Below are 15,843 nucleotides of genomic sequence, written 5' to 3' on the forward strand. Positions count from 1 at the left end.
GTTAGTAGACAGTCTGGGGTAATCTTTTTTGAGATGACAAGCTTTTGTTTTGTAGCCATCTTTCTATTAATGCATGAGTTTTCCTTCATCTGTTCAAGCAGATTCAGAAAGCTCCTTAACATGATAGTTAATAAAATACTGAGCCAGCTTGTTAGGCTCTACAGTCAGTTGCAGGAGAAGCAGGTATCCGTTAAGAATTCAAGATCAGAGCAAGTTGAGAGTGAAGCCAGTTCAGATATCATTGCTTTGACCCCATTATGAATGGGTTCATCAATGCAACATTCTGAAAACTAACGCAGGAAAGAAAAAAATGACACCATGTGGCTCATGAGAATTCAGTCATAAACGTTGATGTTTGATAATACACGGTCTTGAGCTATTAGGCTATCAGCTATCTAAGGAATTTCCTTGGTAACCTTACCAAGTTGTAGCATCAGATTCTGGTCACTGCTACAGTTATGTTCAGTGCCTGTGAGTGCTGACATACATAAACAGACCAATCATGATCTTATTGAATGGCTCGAGGGGCCAAATGGCCTATTTCTGCTCCTGGTTTGTATGTTTGTATGTACATTGGTACATGGATTTGCCGGCATAACCTTTGCTACTTGATTTCAATAATTATGTCCACAACTGATTTTCCATTCAACTGTTAGATAACTCTGGTTACCTTTACATCTATCAAAAATGAAAATACCCTAAGTTGCAATTTGCAACCAATAAATCTTGTTTCATGCTTGACTTATGGTTTGACTTCTTGGTGATTTGGCAAGAAATAGTTTATTCACTCATTCAATAGCTTGGGGGTAAGACAATTATGATTTAAATTGGGTTAAATGTATGAGTTCAGCAAGCCGCATTGAGGCATCGTTTATCTCTACATCTAGCTAGAACATAAAACCCCAAACGGTTTCTTGGCAAATTAAAGAAATGAATTTGATTCCTCAGTACATTTTTGCCCTCACTGTATCTACCTTTATACTTCGCTGCATAAATGCAAAACTATTTTTGCACAATTAAGTGGTATAACTACAGGCGTAACTGAAGACAACTCTGATAAAGAAAGATGTCTCATGAAATTAAGCATAGCAGTTAACAAGGGCACAAAATACATGGAAATTTGTGCCAGGGTGTTTGTTAATAGACAAACTAGAGCCCTTTGTTGCTAAATACCGGCTCAAAGACTGGTTTAATGTGTAATAATATAATATTGCATTGAACCCATTTAGTGTAACAAGAGTGTTTGGTGATCTGTCGTTATTCATTCCAACTTTGATTCCATCTCGTAGGGACTTGCTATTTCATCCTAAAATGATTCAAGACTTGATAGTTAACATTAGATGAACCTGGAGAACAGACATTTCCTACCTAAGAACACAAGAAATTGCAGCAGGAAACGGGTATTCAGCCCATCAAGCCCATGACCAATATGATCATCATTCATCTTCTACCTCAAAGCCACTCTCAGTTTCAGTAGGATCACTTCTGATCCTTCTAAACTTTAAGAAATATAGGCCTTTTCAATTTCTCTCCGTAGTACAATCCCTTTAGCCTAGAGATCAATCTATCTATTGCACTCCCTCTAATGCAAATATAATATTTCCTTAAATATGAAACCAGAACTGTATATAGTATCTCTAGTGTGATACTCCAGTACTCCACTGAAAACCCAGGAGCTATGTTGTTACTGACTCCATGAAAAATCTTAGCCCGAAAGAACTCTTTGAACTATAGATGGTACATATTTCAGTAGCTTATCTTTTTTTTTACCTATTGGGACTTACTTTACTGGAACCTATTTTCTACTGACGAGCAGGCCGTCAACACTATTTCCAGGCATTTATTTTTTGCTGCTAAGTTTGCTATCCAGTAGGAGAACATGGTAATGTAGTATTTCTGCTAAGACTGACCTAATTGGTGCTAAAACAGCTAATGCTCAATTTGTAAATGTTACAAATTCACAGATAAGCTTCTTCGAGATTCTCCTTGCCCCACACCTTCAATCTCATTGCTTCAGTAGGTAGGAGGCCCTGTGTGCACGTCTGCTGCAGAATACTTCTCTGCTTCATGGTCCAGCAGCTGCCACACAAAGATTGTGGACATTGAGCTAAATGGCACCATGAGGACACTGTCAGTGATGCCCACATCCACTCCATCTGAGTGGCTCCCAGTGTCATTTCACATTGCTCCATAGGCCAACCACTGCAATGCCATCATGCTCCATGATGGAAAAAATGATGAACAGCACAGACCTTCCCATTCATAAAATCTTGAAAACTCATCTGTAAATAATTATTTTTTTCTATAAGTTAAAACTGGAATGGTTGGCAAACGGGGCATGTACATTGGGCTGCCCACATTTTTATCTTAGCCAACAGCATTATGCAGGGGACTTATCCAACTTTTTTTTACTTCGTTAAGTGTCTGATTATTAGCTTAACACATGGCTCTTTATCACATGACAATCTTACTGGCTTCTCAGTTGTGGTTTAACTGGGATTGGTCTGGTTACAGAGCTTGTAATGAGGAAAGGAGCACAATCTGTTAGTATGCTACAAATAATAGTAAAATTCATTATTTAAAAAAATTCATTTATGGAATATGGGCGTCGCTGACGAGGCCAGCATTTATTGCCCATCCCTAATTGCCCTTGAGAGATGGTGGTGAGCTGCCTTCTTGAACTGCTGCAGTCCAATTGATGTAGGTACAACCAACAGTGCTGTTAGGGAGTAAATTCCAGGATTTTGACCCAGGAACAGTCATATATTTCCAAGTCAGGAATGGCTCGAAGAGGAACTTCAAGATGGTGATCTTTCCATGTGTCTTCTGCCTTTGTCTTTCTAGATGGTAGTGGTCACGGGTTTAAAGGGAGCCATGGTCAGTTCCTGCAGTATATCTTGTAGATGGTACACACTGCTGCCATGGGTGCTGATGTTGGATGGGATGCCAATCAAGCACGCTGCTTTGTTTTGGATGATGTTGAGCTTTTTCAGTGTTTTTAGAGCTGCACCCATCCAAGTAAGTGGAAAGTATTCCACCCCACTCCTGACTTGTGCCTTGTAGATGGTGGACAGGTGAATTACTTGCCACAGGATTCCTAGTCTCTGACCTGGTCTTCTAGCCACAGTATTTATATAGTTGGTGCAGTTGGGCGGCACGGTAGCACAGTGGTTAGCACTGCTGCTTCACAGCTCCAGGGACCTGGGTTCGATTCCCGGCTTGGGTCACTGCCTGTGTGGAGTTTGCACATTCTCCTCGCGTCTGCGTGGGTTTCCTCTGGGTGCTCCGGTTTCCTCACAGTCCAAAGATGTGCGGGTTAGGTTGATTGGCCATGCTAAAATTGCCCCTTAGTGTCCTGAGATGCATAGGTTAGAGGGATTAGTGGGTAAAATATGTAGGGATATGGGGGTAGGGCCTGGGTGGGATTGTGGTCGGTGCAGACTCGATGGGCCGAATGGCCTCTTTCTGTACTGGAGGGATTCTATGATTCTGTGAGTTGGTGCAGTTCAATTTCTCGTCAGTGGTAACCCCCAGGATTTGATAGTAGGGGATCCAACAATGGTAATGCCATTGAATGTCAAAGGGAGATGATTAGATTCACTCTTATTGGAGATATTCATTGTCTGGCATTTGTGTGGTGCGAATGTTCCCCACCATTTGTCAGCCTGGATATTGACCAGGTCTTGCTGCATTTGGACATGGATTGCTTCAGAATCTGAGGAGTTGACGATGTTGTTAAACATTGTACAATCATCAGTGAACATCCCCACATCTGACCTTATGATGGAAGGAAGGCCATTGATGAAGCAGCTGAAGGTAGTTAGGCTCAGAACACTACATTTCATGTTTTCCATTCTTATACCATGACTGTGACGTCTTGACCTTGACTATTCCTGGTATATCCCTTATTCCACCTTCACCACTCCTTGCAGCACTAAGCCATCTCTGAACTATAAACTAATAAAAATTCTTTAGAACGACTTAAATTCATTATATTTTGCAAAAAATTAGCTTTATCTTGTGAGCACTCCAGCAAACTAAAAAGCTTATTTTTAGATCTGAGATTAAAGAAATTGTCGAGCTACAAATTATCTGACAGGGGCCTTAAAGGCCTTTATCTTGCAATCACGAATGGTAGTACAACTCTTTGAAGAAGCAGGATGAATGGCTGCTAGGGGACCAAGTGTATCCCTTGCGCCATGGTTATTGATACTAGCCTGCAACTGCTTTTCCAACATGGAAAGAGATATTTTGAGACACGTACCACCACTTGAATTCTCACAGAACATATTGTCAACTTGTAGTTTCTAATGTCTGGCCATAATGGACAGTTCTGACAGGATCCTAGAAAGAATTAAGGATCATTTGCATAATGTTATCATTAGAAGAGGGAACCTATGCAACCACAAAGACTGGAGACTACACATCATTCAGAGAGATTAAACTTCATAGAATCATAGAATCCCTACAGTACAGAAGGAGGCCATACGGCCCATTGAGTCTGTACCGATCACAATCCCACCCAGGCTCTATTCCATAACCCCGCACATTTATCCAGCTAATCCCCCTGACACAAGGGTCAATTTAGCATGGCCAATCAAACTAACCTAGTTAGGTAATGCAAGATAAAGAAGCAGTGGCTTGGATTGATGCATGGTCAGGTAGATTATTGTGACAAGCATTGATTGACCAGATTTTAATTAAAAGCAGCCCTGTAGGCCGAACATTAACAGCATTTTTGTACTCCACTTGTTCTGTGCCAGCGTTTTGGGTCAAATCCTCCATTCATGACCAACACAATACTAACCATGTGTTTCTCTGGGCAACATATCACTAGCAAACATTCTGAAGAAGGGACAATTGATCAGTATTTCTAATCCACATATGTGTCCCTGCTGTGATGTTTGCATCCTCAGGGTTTTTCTTGTTGGAAGCGTTATTTGTGTTATTTAATTCCTGGACTGCTTTTTTGAAGTGTTACTTCAGTTGGAAGATCAAGTGCTTCTGATCCTCAGTGGGAATCCATGACTCATCTACAAGTCTGATAGGTGTTTATGTGATGAAGATGCTTCATGCTCCTCCCCTGGTGTCAGTTTCCTCTGGCAAAATCTGTACACATAAAGAAGGGGAATTGTTAGGATGGGTTATGCAGCCAACGGTTATGCATACAACAACAATTTGTATTTATATAGCATCTTTAACATAGTAAAGTATCCCTGGGCACATCACAGGAACATATCAAACAAAATTTGACACTGAGTCACAAAAAGTGATGTTGGAGATGTTGACAAAAGGTCAAAGAGGAACGTCTGAAAGGAAGAAAGAGAGGAAGAGAGGCTGAGATATTTATGGAGGGAATTCCAGTGCTTAGAGCCTTGGCATCAGTCTTTGAATTATTAAAATTAGGGCTGCACAAGAGGCCAAAATTGGTGAAGTGCAAGATGGAAAATTAGACTTTAGACGTGGAAAAATAAAAATAAGAATATAAAAGTAATAAAAGTGGATGAATAAGATGAAAAAAGAAATTAAATAAACTGAATAGAGATAGAGGAGAGGTGGAGGAGTGAGTTCGTGCTCTAGTTTTTGAACTGATGTTCAGTCCAGAAGGCCTAATCGGAAGATGAGGTGCTGTTCCTCCAGTTTGCATTGGCGCTTCACTGGAACATTGCAAAAGGCCAAGGACGAACATATGGACAGGAGAGCAGAGTGGTGTGTTGAAATGACAAGCAACAGGAAGGTCTGGGTCCTGCTTGCGGACAGACCGAAGGTGTTCTGCAAAGTGGTCACCCACTTCTTCAGGGTTGGAATTCTTGGAATAGAAATGACATTGAGTTAAACCCTAAGTTTGGACGCTCCGAGTAAACCACATTGGGAGCAGCAAATGCAATAAACCAGATTAAAGGAGGTGCACATGAAGCGCTACTTCACATAAAAAGAATGTTTGGGCCCTGGGATGGTGAGCAGGAGGAGGTGAAGGGGCAGGTGTTGCACCTTCTACGATTGCATGGAAGATGTCATTGGCAGTGAGTGAGGTGTTGGGTGTTATGGAGGAATGGACCAGGGTGTCCCAGTGGTATTGGGCCATGTGGAATGCTGACATGGGAGCGAGGAGAAGGTGTGATGAGTGGTGGCATCATGCTGGAGTTGGAAGTACAGTAAGGAGTCTAACAACACCAGGTTAAAGTCCAACAGGTTTATTTGGTAGCAAACGCCACTATTTGCTACCAAATAAACCTGTTGGACTTTAACTTGGTGTTGTTAGACTCCTTGCTGTGTTTACCCCACTCAAACGCCGGCATCTCCACATCAGGAGTTGGAAGTGGCAGAGGATGATCCTTTGAATGCAGAGGCTGGTGGGGTGAAAAGTGAGGACAAGGGGGACCCCATCCAGGTTCTGGGAGGGGGAGAGGGGGTGAGAGCAGTGGCCTGGGAGATGGGTCAGACACATTTGAGAGCCCTGTCAACCACAGTGAGTTGTAAACCACGATTCAAGAAAAAGGAAGATATATCAGTAGCGCTATTTTGGAAAGTGGCATCATCAGAATAGATGCAGCTGAGGCAAAGGAACTAAGAGAATGGGATGGAGTCCTTACAGGATGTGGGGTGTGAAGAGCTGTAACCAAAGTAGCTGTGGGAGTCGGTGGACTTGCAATGGATACTGGTGGACGGTCTATCACCAGAAATGGAGACAGAGAGGTCAAGGAAGGGAAGAGAAGTGTCAGAGATAAACCATGTGAAGGCAATGGAGGGTTGGAAATTGGAAACAAAATTGATACATTTTCCAGGTCCAGATATGAGCATGAAGCGGCATTGAAATATTCAAAAATGTACCAATGAAAATGTTGTAGAAGAGGGGTGAAGTAGGACTTAATTCCTCCACATACCCCATAAAGAGACAGGCATAATTGGGACCCATGTGGGTACCCATAGTCACACCTTTTATTTGGAAAAAGTGAGATGAGTAAAAGAGAAATTGCTAAGTGAGCAAACAAGTTCAGCCAGACAGAGGAGAATGGTGGTGGACGGGAATTGTTCAGGCCTCTCTTCGAGGAAGAAGTGAAGATCTCTCTGGCCATCCTGGTGGGGAATGGTTGTGTCGAAGGATTGGACATCCATGGCGAGGAGGAGTTGGTTTGAGGCCAAGGAACTGGAAGTTGTTGATATGGTTAGGGCATCAGAGGAATTGCAGATGTAGGTGGGAAGGGACTGCACAAGAGGAGAGAGAATGGAGTCAAGATAGGAAGAAATGAGTTCAGTGCAGCAGGAACAGGCTGACGTGCTGGGCCTACCAGGGCAGTCCTGTTTGTGGATTTTGGGAAGGAGGTAGAAGTGGGCTGTCCATGGTTGGGAGACTATGAGGTTGGAAGCTGTGGAGGGAAGATCTCTGGAGGAGATGAGATAAGTGACAGTCCTGGAAAAGTGGGTTGATGTTCAGTGGTGGGGTCATAGTCTGCGGGAGGTAGGAGGAAGCGTCCGTGAGTTGGCGCTCAGCCTCTGCAAGGTAGAGTTCAGGTTGTCAGACAACAGCACCGCCTTGTCGGTGGGTTTGATGACAAAGTCAGGGTTGGACCTGAGAGAGCGAAGTGCAGCAAGTTCAGAAGGAGACAGGTTAGATGAATGAAAGTAGCAGAGAAATGGAGACGGCCGATGTCACGCCGACAGTCCTCAATCAAAAGATCAAAAGCAGGTAAGAGGGCAGAGGGAGGGGTCCAGATGGAAGGAGAATGCTCGATGTCGGTGAAAGTATCTGCTGAAGGGGGAAGGATTCCTGCCCAAATAAGTGAGCACGGCGACAAAGGCCATAGAAGAAGAGTTCAGCATCATGCCAAGCCCAAAATTCATTGAGGTGAGGACGTAAGTGTGCAATGTCCTTTGCTGAGTACAGCATGTTCAGCCTCAGAGAGGGGAAGGTCAGAGGGAATGGTGAATACCCGGCAAGGACTGGGATTAGGAGGGTTGGGATCAAAGAGACTGGGAGAAGGGTCTTGGATTTGTGTTGATATCGATGAGTTTTTGGAACTTGCGTTCCTTAACATTTGAAAGGAAGAGAAAAAGTTTCTTGTTAAGGTGTTGCATGAGATGAAGAATGAAACGAAACTGGGGATGAGGACAGCTTTAAGATAGAATTAGTTGATGTGGCTGGAGAGAGAGATCAAGTGTGTGCATATAGCGGCGCATGGCATTGAACGTGGATCACAGGATGCGGCAAGAACAGCAGTCCGAGGAACGTTGTATGTCCTGGAGATACCTGTACACCTGGGTGGATTCGAAAGATGAGGGATGGAACTTCAGTTGGAATCCATGTGCAGTAAGTCGGAGACAGTCGCTGAGGTAGGCAATATGTCTCTGAAAGCAAGTTTTCATAAACAAAGACCAGGATGGAATTGGAAAGCAATGAGGGTGGACAGGGTAAAAGAGACAAACAGAAATTCTATCGGAGAGAAGAGCAGTACTTCTTCGGGGTAGGCATTCTTGGAATAGAAATGACAGTGAGTTAAACCCTAAAATAAAAGCAAATTACTGCAGATACTGGAATCTGAAACAAAAATAGAAAATGCTGGAAAATCTCAGCAAGTCTGATTGTTTAACTTGGGGAAAATATGGGCTAGTGACCACAGAGGTGAATTAGGACAAAGACAAGCATGGAATTTTAAAGATCCATGTTGAAGATGCTTTATAAATGCAAGTTGTTGATGAGGCAGTTGCATTTATCGTTATTATACATATCATTATATTGGAATCCCTACAACTATTTGAAAGTATTACTTCCAGAGTTGACTATTTCAGTGCTCTCTTGGTTGATCTCATATTTTTCACCCTCCTTTACCTTTGAGCTTATCAAAAGTTCTCATGCTCATAATCTAACTTGCACCAAGTTTGATTCATCCATCACCCTGTGCTTGTCAACATACATTGGCTACGAGTCAGCCTTGCCTCTCACTGTCTCTATGGCCTCATCTGGTCTTACAACTTCTACATATTTTTCTAATTCTAGCCCCTTCTGCACCTCAGATTTTCTTTGGTTCATCTTTGGCAGCCACACCTTCAACTGCGTAAGCCTTAGAATTTCCTCCTTATACCACTCTCCCTCTCCACCCCACTCTCCACTTTCAATCATTCTTTAAAATTTAGTTCTTTTGACTAAACTTTTGGTCACCTGTCCCAATATCGGGCACGGTGCCAGATTTTGCAGGATACATTGTTAAACTCCCAAGGCGCTTCACCAGAATGTTATCAAATAACACCCCTGTGAATAGCCTTGGGACATTGTTTTTAACTATGTTAAAGGTGCTATATAAATGCAAATTGTTGTCGTCTTCTAGTGAAATGCAGTGGTGTGGCTTCTTGAAGCAGCTGATTAAGAATATGTTATGCAGATACTAAGGCGCCTGTTAGTGCCTATATACATGGCAATGAGCCCCAGTCGGGAAAGGTATAAATATATTCTGCATATTCAGAAAACTGTTAATGAATAAATTAGCATTTAGAACTGAATTGGATAGGAGAAACATGATTCAAGATCCCGATCCCTCTGGGTAACTGTTCATTTTTTTTCAAGTGTATTTGTATATATCCATTTGCAGTGACTTACAACGATCGTATTATTTTAGCTTGGCAATAACTACATGTCCCAACATACAGTGCGCTTGGCAATTCGTGCTTGTGGGCTGCGCTGTGTTCGAGGTACCATCTCAGACCGTCCTTGGTGGAAGGGGCTTTGCAGCTCGCAAACCAGTCACTGCTCTGCCATCCTTGAATAATTCTTCAGCACCAGAGGCTGGACTCAGGAGCCGCCAGCGTGAGCTATGCGTCGCTGATTCACGCACTTTGCACAGAGACCGTACCTTGTGGGAGGGGAAGAAAATCCTCCTGATGAAAAGAGGCAAGAGTCACAGCTCGGAATCCGAACTCCAGAAATAAAGGAATAATGTCAATTTGGGAACACGATCAGGCGATCTCTTTATTTGTTTTTTGCATCAGAAGGTAACCTTTTTTTGGGGAGGGGAGACTGAAGATCATTCCTGGCGAGTTGGCTGACTGTTTATCGCAAGGTCCAGTGTGACCCAGAAAATCAAACATCTTCTGGCACCAGAAAGTATTTTTGGCGGATCGGGTAAGGTTTGCAACACCGGCGATGTTGCCAGCTCAGGAGGCAGCCAAAATCTATCACACCAATTACGTGAGGAACTCAAGAGCGATCGGTGTACTCTGGGCTATTTTCACCATTTGTTTTGCTATAGTGAATGTGGTGTGCTTCATCCAGCCCTACTGGATCGGGGATGGGGTGGACACCCCCCAAGCCGGCTACTTCGGGCTCTTCCATTACTGCATCGGCAACGGGCTCTCCCGGGAGTTGACCTGTCGCGGCAGCTTCACCGACTTCTCCAGCATTGCGTCCGGGGCGTTCAAAGCCGCCTCTTTCTTCATCGCGATGTCCATGGCGCTCATCATGGGCTGCATCGCCTGCTTCGTCCTCTTCTTCTTCTGTAACACGGCTACCGTCTACAAAATCTGCGGCTGGGTGCAACTTACATCTGGTGAGTCAACAGGGAGAGGAATCAGCACTTGTTCTCTCTCTCCATTTCCCCACTGCCCACTCCTCGAAAAAAATACAGCTTTCCACTCAATGCATTTATTAAGACCAACTTTTTCCAGGAACTGCGAGTTTCTAGATGGATAAGAGAACGATTCTCTCCAAGTCCATGAATGTCTGATAGGTTCGAATTAATCTCAGCAGGTCTTTCTTTTGACTGGGTGGTCAAAGTTTGATGGTATCTGATTGAAAGATAGGTGGGGAGAGAGAGGAAAGTGATATCAGGCTGTGCATCTTGAACACAAGGACACGTTTTAAAAGTGTTGCTGTTAATAGCCAAGGGGCTCATTTCAGGGATCACAATAATATATCCTTTTTTTTTACTGATAGCTGTCAAACATATTTATCTGTGTGACTCTGAAATAAAGCTGCGTTTGATATGGCTAGTGTACATCTGGTCAGTCTCGGTTCTGCGTCTCCATCACCTTGTTAACCATCCATCATGCATCGCTGAAGCAACCAGTTAGAGACTGTCGAAAGGCTTTTTTTCCCCCGCATCATTCATTTTGGGTTACTGTGCGTTAGCAACAGAAATAATGGAACTCCTTTCTGTGATAATGTAGCTGGCAGATTGAACAGTTTTGATCAATTGAGTAATTGCTCATTTTTAATCTTTTGAATCAAATTTGGACGATTTCATATGACTCTTGTGTCGTGAGAATCCACGGATGACAGACTTTCTCTGACAGCTAATTTCTTTATACATCTAAAGTTCCGGTAGCTTTAAAAACGCGGGTTCCGTGTACCGACATGTGGTGGCTTTTAAGCAGCTAAGTAACCCGACTACGAGTCGGTTACAAGTCAAGCCAGCCCAGGACAAATCTACCAATGTGTTGGAGCGAGAAGTGGCTCAAACTCAAACCACAATTTTCAACCCTTTCACCATTACTTTTTAAACATGGGTTCGTATCACCTAAATATAAACATCTAAAGTCACATAACCCTAAGGGAAAGCCAAAATGTATTTGCATGGCAGTTATTGTTACTTTCAATGGGACAATTGATATTTTAATTAGATTGTGTTTCATTTCACTTGTGTCAGATATTAAAAATAAATGATCCACTTTCAGACTTCATTTAATTTACACCTTTTCCTGTAATGGGAGTGCAGTCTAGCACATGGATAAACACGACCTGCTGCTGCTCCAACACTTAACTCAAGTGGTGGGTCTTGTGAAATAAAAACAGAAAATGCTGGGAATATTCAGCAGGCCTGCCGGCTCATCAATCATGAGGGAAACACAAGAGTTTATATTTCAGGCCCATTACTTCTTGGTCGCGCGTTAGTAGATGTGAGGAAAGGCCATTGACCTGGAAAGTTTGTTTCTCTCGCCACCAATGCTGCCAAGTCTAGTAAGCATTTGCATCATTTTCCATTTTTATTTCAGATTTCCAGCATCCACAGTATTTTACTTTTGATATTGGTGACCCTTGTCTGTTGACTTAAGGATAGATAGTAAGTCTGCACTTAGTCCCTGATCCCAAGTGCACAAAGAGATGCTGTAGTCTGGAATTTACACAAACACTTTAACATGCGGGAGAATACAGAGGCTCAGCTCAAATGTTTTGAGAAAAGTATTAATTAATAGGTAGGAACAATTACTGTGTTACGAGGTCTCCATTATGGGATTGTGGCTGGTTCATGGTGGTGTCTCTGTAATAGTAAAAGTTAAAACAGTGGAGATAAAAATATTGCAGAGAAAGCATGCATCGTTAATAATTTAATACTAAGTTACAAAAGTTCTGGGATGAATACTGATCTAATCAAAATCTACCATTATTAAATGTAGAGTATTAGCATATTTATTATCATAACATATTATTTAGCATGAGTGCATATATAATAGCTTTAATTTATTCCAATACTTTCTCGAGTATCCCAGAATATTTGATGAATCTTGATTTAGCTATCTTATGTACGATCATCAGCATTCTGGTGGCATAGGAACAGGCCCTTCGGCCCTCCAAGCCTGTACCGATCATGCTGCCCGACTTAACTAAAACCCCCTACCCTTCCGGGGACCATATCCCTCTATTCCCATCCTATTCATGTATTTGTCAAGAAGCCCTTAAAAGTCACTACAGTGTCCGCTTCCACTACCTCCCCCGGCAGCGAGTTCCAGGCACCCACCACTCTGTAAAAAATCTGCCTCGTACATCTCCTTTAAACCTTGCCCCTCACACCTTAAACCTATGCCCCTAGTAATTGACTCTTCCACCCTGGGAAAAAGCTTCTTACTATCCACTCTGTCCATTCCTCTCATAATCTTGTAGAATTCTATCAGGTCGCCCCTCAACCTCTGTCGTTCCAGTGAGAACAAACCAAGTTTCTCCAACCTCTCCTCATAGCTAATACCCTCCATACCAGGCAACATCCTGGTAAATCTTTTCTGTATCCTCTCCAAAGCCTCCACATCCTTCTGGTTGTGTGGCGACCAGAATTGAACACTATATTCCAAGTGTGGCCTAACTAAGCTTCTATAAAGCTGCAACATGACTTGCCAATTTTTAAACTCAATGTCCCAGCCGATGAAGGCAAGCATGCCGTATGCCTTCTTGACTACTTTCTCCACCTGCATTGCCACTTTCAGTGACGTGTGTACCTGTACACCCAGATCCCTTTGCCTATCAATACTCTTAAGGGTTCTGCCATTTACTGTATATTTCCTATCTGTATTAGACCTTCCAAAATGCATTACCTCACACTTGTCCGGATTAAACTCCATCTGCCATCTCTCTGCCCAAGTCTCCAACCAATCTATATCCTGCTGTATCCTCTGATGGTCCTCATCGCTATCCGCAAATCCACCAACCTTTGTGTTGTCCGCAAACTTACTAATCAAACCAATTACATTTTCCTCCAAATCATTTATATATATTACAAACTGCAAAGGTCCCAGCACTGATCCCTGAGGAGCGCCACTTATCACTGCCCTCCATTCAGAACTGCACCCTTCCACTGCTACTCTCTGTCTTCTTTGACTGAGTAAGAAGTTTAACAACACCAGGTTAAAGTCCAACAGGTTTATTTGGTAGCAAAAGCCACACAAGCTTTCGAGGCTCTGAGCCCCTTCTTCAGGTGAGTGGGAATTCTGTTCACAAACAGAACTTATAAAGACACAGACTCAATTTACATGAATAATGGTTGGAATGCGAATACTTACAACTAATCCAGTCTTTAAGAAACAAAACAATGGGAGTGGAGAGAGCATCAAGACAGGCTAAAAAGATGTGTATTGTCTCCAGACAAGTCCCCAGGGCCTGATGGGATATACCCCAGAATACTGAGAGAGGCAAGGGAGGAAATTGCTGGGGTCTTGAGAGAAATCTTTGTATCCTCACTGGCTACAGGGGAGATCCCAGAAGATTGGAGAATAGCCAATGTTGTTCCTTTGTTTAAGAAGGATAGCAAGAATAATCCAGGTAATTACAGGCCGGTGAGACAAGACTTGTCTGGAGACAATACACATCTTTTTAGCCTGTCTTGATGCTCTCTCCACTCCCATTGTTTTGTTTCTTAAAGACTGGATTAGTTGTAAGTATTCGCATTCCAACCATTATTCATGTAAATTGAGTCTGTGTCTTTATAAGTTCTGTTTGTGAACAGAATTCCCACTCACCTGAAGAAGGGGCTCAGAGCCTCGAAAGCTTGTGTGGCTTTTGCTACCAAATAAACCTGTTGGACTTTAACCTGGTGTTGTTAAACTTCTTACTGTGTTTACCCCAGTCCAACGCCGGCATCTCCACTTCTTTGACTGAGCCAGTTTTGTATCCACTTTGCTAGCTCACTTCTGATCTCATGCGACTTCACCTTCTGCACCAGTCTGCCATGACGGACCTTGTCAAAGGCCTTACTGAAGTCCATGTAGACAACATCCACTGCCCTACCTTCATCAATCATCTTCGTCACTTCCTCGAAAAACTCGATCAAGTTAGTAAGACACGACCTCCCCTTCACAAAACCATGTTGCCTCTCACTAATACATCCAGTTATTTCCAAGTGGAAATAAATCCTGTCTCGAAGAATCCTCTCCAATAATTTCCCTACCACTGATGTAAGACTCACCGGCCTGTAATTACCTGGATTATTCTTGCTATCCTTCTTAAACAAAGGAACAACATTGGCTATTCTCCAATCTTCTGGGATCTCCCCTGTAGCCAGTGAGGATACAAAGATTTCTCTCAAGACCCCAGCAATTTCCTCCCTTGCCTCTCTCAGTATTCTGGGGTATATCCCATCAGGCCCTGGGGACTTGTCTACCTTAATGTTTCTCAAGAACCCTTCTCATTTTTGATCTCAACATGAATCAAACTATCTCCACACCCTTTCCCAGACTCATCATCCACCCAGTCCTTCGCTTTGGTGAACACTGACGCAAAATACTCATTTAATACCTCGCCCATTTCCTCTGGCTCCACGCATAGATTCCCTTTCTTGTCCTTGAGTGGGCCAACCCTCTCCCTGGCTACACTCTTGCTCTTTATATATGTATAAAAAGCCTTGGGATTTTCCTTAATCCTGCTGGCCAATGCTTTTTCCTGATCTCTTTAGCCCTCCTTACTCCTTGCTTAAGTTTCTTTCTACTTTCTTGTATTCCACACTTGCTTTGTGTGTTCCCTGCCTCCTAGCTTTGACAAATGCTTCCTCTGTGGAATAAAAATTAAAGTACAATATACACGCTATTGTAGGTCATTTCTGTGTTTGCTACCTTTGGGGATGCTAGTTTTTAACCTAATTTGATCTTCAAACTTTTGTCTCATTCTAATTTTGTCATTAATTTTACCTACACAAAATAGTTACATTTAGAATAGGTACCCTACCAGAAAAAATATGAGGATTACATAGCAAAACAAATGAAAAGCAAGGATCAATTCCCCTAGTTTCTGTGTCACTTGACTTGAAATGGCATTGTTTTGTGGATACATACTGAAAATGCAACCAGAATAATGTGGAGTAATGTAGTCAGTTTGCTTCATCTACATATTATCTACATGCAGTATTATCTTACATATAGGAAGAATCATATGAATGAGACTATAGTTGAATCCCTCCATTTCAACCGTGCTGTCTGCTTTGGTTGATCCTCCTTATAGAATGCAGATGACTTATGTTAAATATCTAAAGAGATTGAAGATGGCAGCTGGGTCAGGCTATTACAGAAGAGAATGAGAACACTTTAGCAGCATTCAGTAACTAATAGGAAAATCTTTTCAAATAATACCTTGCTGAAAGTTAAAATTGAGTTGCC

At 42.6% G+C, this 15,843-nt stretch overlaps 1 protein-coding gene across 1 annotated transcript in view; it reads left to right on the top strand.

Moving 5' to 3' along the window:
- The first annotated feature begins 10,135 nt into the window (after positions 1–10,135).
- lhfpl3 (LHFPL tetraspan subfamily member 3) overlaps positions 10,136–15,843 on the top strand; it is a 277,200-nt gene continuing 271,492 nt past the window's right edge. Inside the window, exon 1 of the mRNA XM_078235654.1 lies at positions 10,136–10,538. Coding sequence (XP_078091780.1) covers positions 10,136–10,538 — 403 coding nt within the window. The remainder of the gene's footprint in view (positions 10,539–15,843) is intronic.

Source organism: Mustelus asterias, chromosome 19 (assembly GCF_964213995.1).
Source record: "Mustelus asterias chromosome 19, sMusAst1.hap1.1, whole genome shotgun sequence".
In the NCBI taxonomy this organism is placed as follows: domain Eukaryota; kingdom Metazoa; phylum Chordata; class Chondrichthyes; order Carcharhiniformes; family Triakidae; genus Mustelus; species Mustelus asterias.